Raw genomic sequence first — 4,943 nt, forward strand, 5'->3', positions numbered from 1 at the left:
CCACGGTTGGAGTGATAGGCAGAGCAACAGTTTCGATCGTTGGTAGTGCATTGCAGCATTGGTGTGCTTATCATCTACCGACCCCGGGCACATCACATTTGATAGTTCTGGTGGTGTACGCCCTTTAATAATCCGACGACTCCACCTGTGAGAGTGTCCGAGAGTGCAAGTGGCTGGAAGGTTGGGAATTGAAGTGCAAGTGATCATGAGTGTGGAAACGATTCCCGAGCGAATGGGGGGCGATGGAACTGCTGCGGTCCCTGGCAGTTGGGTCCTCTCGGTAACCGTTGGCTCCGTGCTATTGCTAACGGTCGTCACCCTGTTCCATCTGTGGATGCAGTCTCGGCGGTACGTGAAGCTGGGCAACCTTATCCCGGGCCCGGTCGCTTATCCGCTGATCGGCAATGCCAACATGCTGCTCGGCAAAACTCACAATCAAATCATGGAGAAGGCGATGGAGCTGAGCTTTATCTATGGCACGGTGGCACGCGGATGGTTGGGCTATCATTTGGTCGTGTTCCTCACGGAACCGGCGGATGTCGAGATCATCCTGAACAGCTACGTGCATCTGGAGAAGTCGAGCGAGTACCGGTTCTTCAAGCCTTGGCTGGGAGACGGACTGCTGATCAGCTCGGGTGATAAGTGGAAGTCGCACAGGAAGCTGATCGCGCCCGCCTTCCACCAGAACGTGCTGAAGACGTTCATCGACGTGTTCAACGACAACAGTATGGCGGTGGTGAAGCGTATGTCGAAGGAGGTTGGCCACGTGTTCGACTGCCATGACTACATGAGCGAGGTAACGGTAGACATTCTGCTGGAGACGGCCATGGGTTCGACGCGCACCGGCGAGAACAAGGAAGGATTCGAGTATGCAATGGCTGTCATGAAGTGAGTGATTACGGTGCCTATCCAGTCAACCAGTTGGTGAGCAAAAACCTCTCTGTTCTACTCCTACTTGCAGAATGTGTGACATCTTGCACAAACGTCAGCTGAAGATCCACCTGCGACTGGACCCACTGTTCAACCTGACCGGCGTCAAGAAGGAACAGGAGCGTCTGCTGCAGATCATCCACGGACTCACGCGCAAGGTGGTGCGCGAGAAGAAGCAACTGTTCCAGCGTCAGATCGCCGAAGGTAAGGCACCATCACCATCGCTGACGGAAATCATCGGCAAGGAGGAAAAACCGGGCGAGAGCAATCTCGGCAGTACGCCCGCCTTCATCTCGCAGGGTTCGATGTTGCGCGACGATCTGGACGACAACGATGAGAACGATATCGGCGAGAAGCGTCGACTCGCCTTCCTCGACCTGATGATCGAAACCGCCAACAATGGGGCGAACATTAGCGATGAAGAAATCAAGGAGGAGGTCGACACGATCATGTTCGAGGGTCACGATACAACGGCGGCCGGGTCGAGCTTTGTGCTCTGCCTGCTTGGCATCCACCAGCACATCCAGGATCGGGTGTACGCCGAGCTGCGCCAGATCTTTGGCGATTCCAAGCGCAAAGCCACGTTCGGCGATACGCTCGAGATGAAGTATCTCGAGCGCGTTATCTTCGAAACGTTGCGCATGTTCCCACCGGTGCCGATGATCGCGCGCAAGATCAACGAGGACGTGCAGCTAGCGTCAAAGAACTACACCATCCCGGCCGGCACGACCGTGGTCATCGGTACGTACAAGATCCACCGACGGGAAGATCTTTACCCGCACCCGGAAACCTTCAACCCGGACAACTTCCTGCCGGAACGTACCCAAAACCGGCACTACTACAGCTACATCCCGTTCAGTGCTGGACCGAGAAGTTGCGTCGGTAAGTAGCCCCGACTCGCTGGTCCCTAACTATGCAAAGCTACTGGTATTCTACCTCTCCCCCCTTCCTGCAGGTCGAAAGTATGCGATGCTCAAGCTGAAGGTACTGCTGTCGACGATACTGCGACACTACCGTGTCGTTTCCAACCTAACCGAGAAGGACTTTAAGCTGCAGGCGGACATTATCCTCAAGCGCACGGACGGCTTCCAGATTCAGCTCGAACCGAGAGCATGATCATGATCATGACTGGCGTTGTACGATGTAACATTTGCTAACCATAATCTCACTGCGTTTAGAGCCTGCAAGAGCTACGGGAGGATAATAAAACTGAAAGCCTAATCGATAACCTTTATCGTTCGGAGTCGGTTTTATTTTTTTATTCTCATGTCTTTGTCTTTCCCCGTTTGTTGTTGTGACCATTGCCAAGATATCTAGCTACCTGTATTGCGGTCTCGAAATGGTTCGCGAAAGGATTGCCGTGTGCTATTATCTCGGTTACAAAACCTCTTAGCAAAAGGGATCGATTACGGGACGGGTGAGACACTTGCGACTTCATCCCGGTGCCTAGCAATCGGGGCGTCCGGGTTAAGTCTATCACCAGTCTACATCTAGACTGCGATAGATAGACTTGTTTTACGCATCACGCTGGACATGTGTCAAAATCTATCAATTGAACCCATTTCTTCCTGGAACTCGTCCACAACGGTCCCTAGCCCCGAACGGACTAGTTCTTTAAGATAACGTACTATTATTTTAAAAGCTATCTAGGGCTAATGTTGTCCTAAAGATCCTTTTAAGATTGAACAATTTAGTGACGCGTAATGGCACTATTAAGGGTCGCCGTTGGTATATTACTGCAGGTCGAACGGCTTCAGAGACTGGCTCCGTACCCGGCCGTTACCAGGGTTAACAGGTAAAGCAAATAATATGCGCATGTGAAACCGACGGTATGCGTGTGTGTTTGTTTGCTTTGTAATGTCAAGTCAGGCCAGAAGTTCTACCGCCTACACTTCTTGACTTTTCTCACCTTTCTTCGCACTTTCTTCATATTCCAGACCGTTCCATACCGCCGTTATCGGACCGCTGTCGATCCCGTTCTTATCAGTGTGGTAGGGTAAGACGACGTCCAGAATAGGAGAAAAAAAAAGAACATGGTAAGTTATTCCTTGACTTCGTTGAATTTATTTTCGCCCCCACATCGACGCCGTTGTTGTACGGAGAAAGGTTGTCTTCAACATTGGGCCTTTTTTCGGGCAAAATTATCAGATGCACAAGAAACGTTTAGGAAAGAACAAGACTCAAAGGTGCACGGTTACGCAATAGCATCTGCACAATGTTACAGGCAATGTTCGGGCTGCTCCAGTATCGGAATCCTTTACAATATCCGTACGAACCTGAATGCACCTCCGCAGTTTGTGTGCTAGGTAATCAGTCTTCAAGATAATTGAACAGCTGGATCAATCACACTGCGTGCTCGTGTGTTAGCGCTGCGGGGGCGTCCAGGTCCTGCCCGAGCAGCGCACTGACGCTTATCGCCACCAGTATAAACAACACCGTATCACTGACCACGCTTCTGACAGATAGGATCGAGGGACGCCACATTCCCGTAGGTAGACTCTGGCACGCGTGTGTGTGTGTGTGTGCAAACAAGCGGGACACCCACCCGGAGCTATGCGGACAGTGATGTCGCCCATAATGTAGGACCACACAGCACTGATGGCTTCACTTGGACCTCCGGATCTTTGGCACTTCCTGCTGTCAAGTTCTTTGCCAAACGGGACTACATCTTTATGAACGCTCGGATCAGGTCTCAATTATTTTCCACCACCAGCGACAAAAAAAAAACCATCCATCCAGTATTTTTACAATTCAATTCTGATCACAAAGCCCATCAGTTCTCTTCTAGCTTTATTTTGTTTTGACTGTTTTGTTTCAATGCCTAACCAAAACATCCCATCTCAATACTATTGTCAGCTTGGTGGAAAGGTGACAATTATGCTGGATGTTTTGAATCTGCGAATAAAGGACGCAAACACACACACACATGCTGCACAGCAGGGTAAGCAATAGGAAAACAATTTAGAAGATCCCGGTTGTTTTGGGTTTGGGCCAAAAAGGCGAGCAGCGATGCAGAGATTGCGATCAACTGATGCACAGAGAGGGACATCGTGCAGACGATCTTCAGTGTGTGGTCTAGTGAGATCGCCAAAAAAAAAATAGCAGGACATATAATTACGTCCTACGTGGTAAGCCACACAGAACACCGCAGGACATCTCGAGATCCCTGATTGGGACCTTATGCCCAATCGATCAAACACAAGACCAACGTGGGCCCGTGGTCCGTGCGCGACACCTAGAGAAAACACGTGTGGTCGAATGTGTTTACCAGAGTTCTCGGCGGGAGGTAACTATCGCAAAAAGGTGAAACTATGGACATGAGTGCGTAGACCAAACAGCAAACATCTATCGAAGGCGTGATAGCAATCTGTCACTGCGCCCTACAAAATCCTCACCACAGATTTCCAGTGAATTGATTGTTGCAGGTATGTTAGGTCCTTCTGGATCATTTTCGTGCCCATATTGCACTTGCACGATTCCTTACCTTACCTTACCGGCACACGCACGACGTACAGTGCTGCCTGGGTTCCGTACAGAAGGTTCTTCATTCCAAGAAGTAACGTGGCCATATATCTTTTCTGCAACGATCAATGACTAATCCTATCCAAACCGAGGGGTTGGCGCGCGACCACATATCTTGTTTACATTTGCCACACGAATAAATAAAAATAAAGTTTGTCGCGCGTCTAAAGTGCGCGTGCGTGGTTCCGTAACAACAACAATAAATAAAATATCCGCAAGCGAATCGTTTCACTGATCAATATTTACGCGCAGAACGTATGGGACGAAGCCTATCTGAGACCAGGGGGGGGCTAAAGCATTCCTCCTAGCAATGGCTTCGGTTGGTGAGTTCAGGGAAATTCGAAGACATTTTAACACTATCAGCACCTCTGCACGATTCAAGTGAAGTCTCGAGCTTGTAAGCATGAAGTGAGTTTGAGGCGAGATACTGCGATTGATTATTATGTACAACAATGTGATGGGTCAAACAAGGAGTAGCGGAAATGTCACGC

The 4,943-nt window shown here is 49.9% G+C and overlaps 1 protein-coding gene across 1 annotated transcript; it reads left to right on the forward strand.

The window, feature by feature from the left end:
* LOC118507749 (cytochrome P450 4g15-like) lies at positions 1–2,164 on the forward strand. The gene is made up of 3 exons (XM_036046759.1): positions 1–888; positions 962–1,812; positions 1,886–2,164. Exons 1-3 carry the CDS (start codon positions 206–208, stop codon positions 2,044–2,046), a joined length of 1,695 nt encoding a protein of 564 aa, XP_035902652.1. The 5' UTR covers positions 1–205; the 3' UTR covers positions 2,047–2,164.
* The last annotated feature ends 2,779 nt before the right edge of the window (positions 2,165–4,943 follow it).

Source organism: Anopheles stephensi, chromosome X (assembly GCF_013141755.1).
Source record: "Anopheles stephensi strain Indian chromosome X, UCI_ANSTEP_V1.0, whole genome shotgun sequence".
Taxonomy (NCBI): Eukaryota; Metazoa; Arthropoda; class Insecta; order Diptera; family Culicidae; genus Anopheles; species Anopheles stephensi.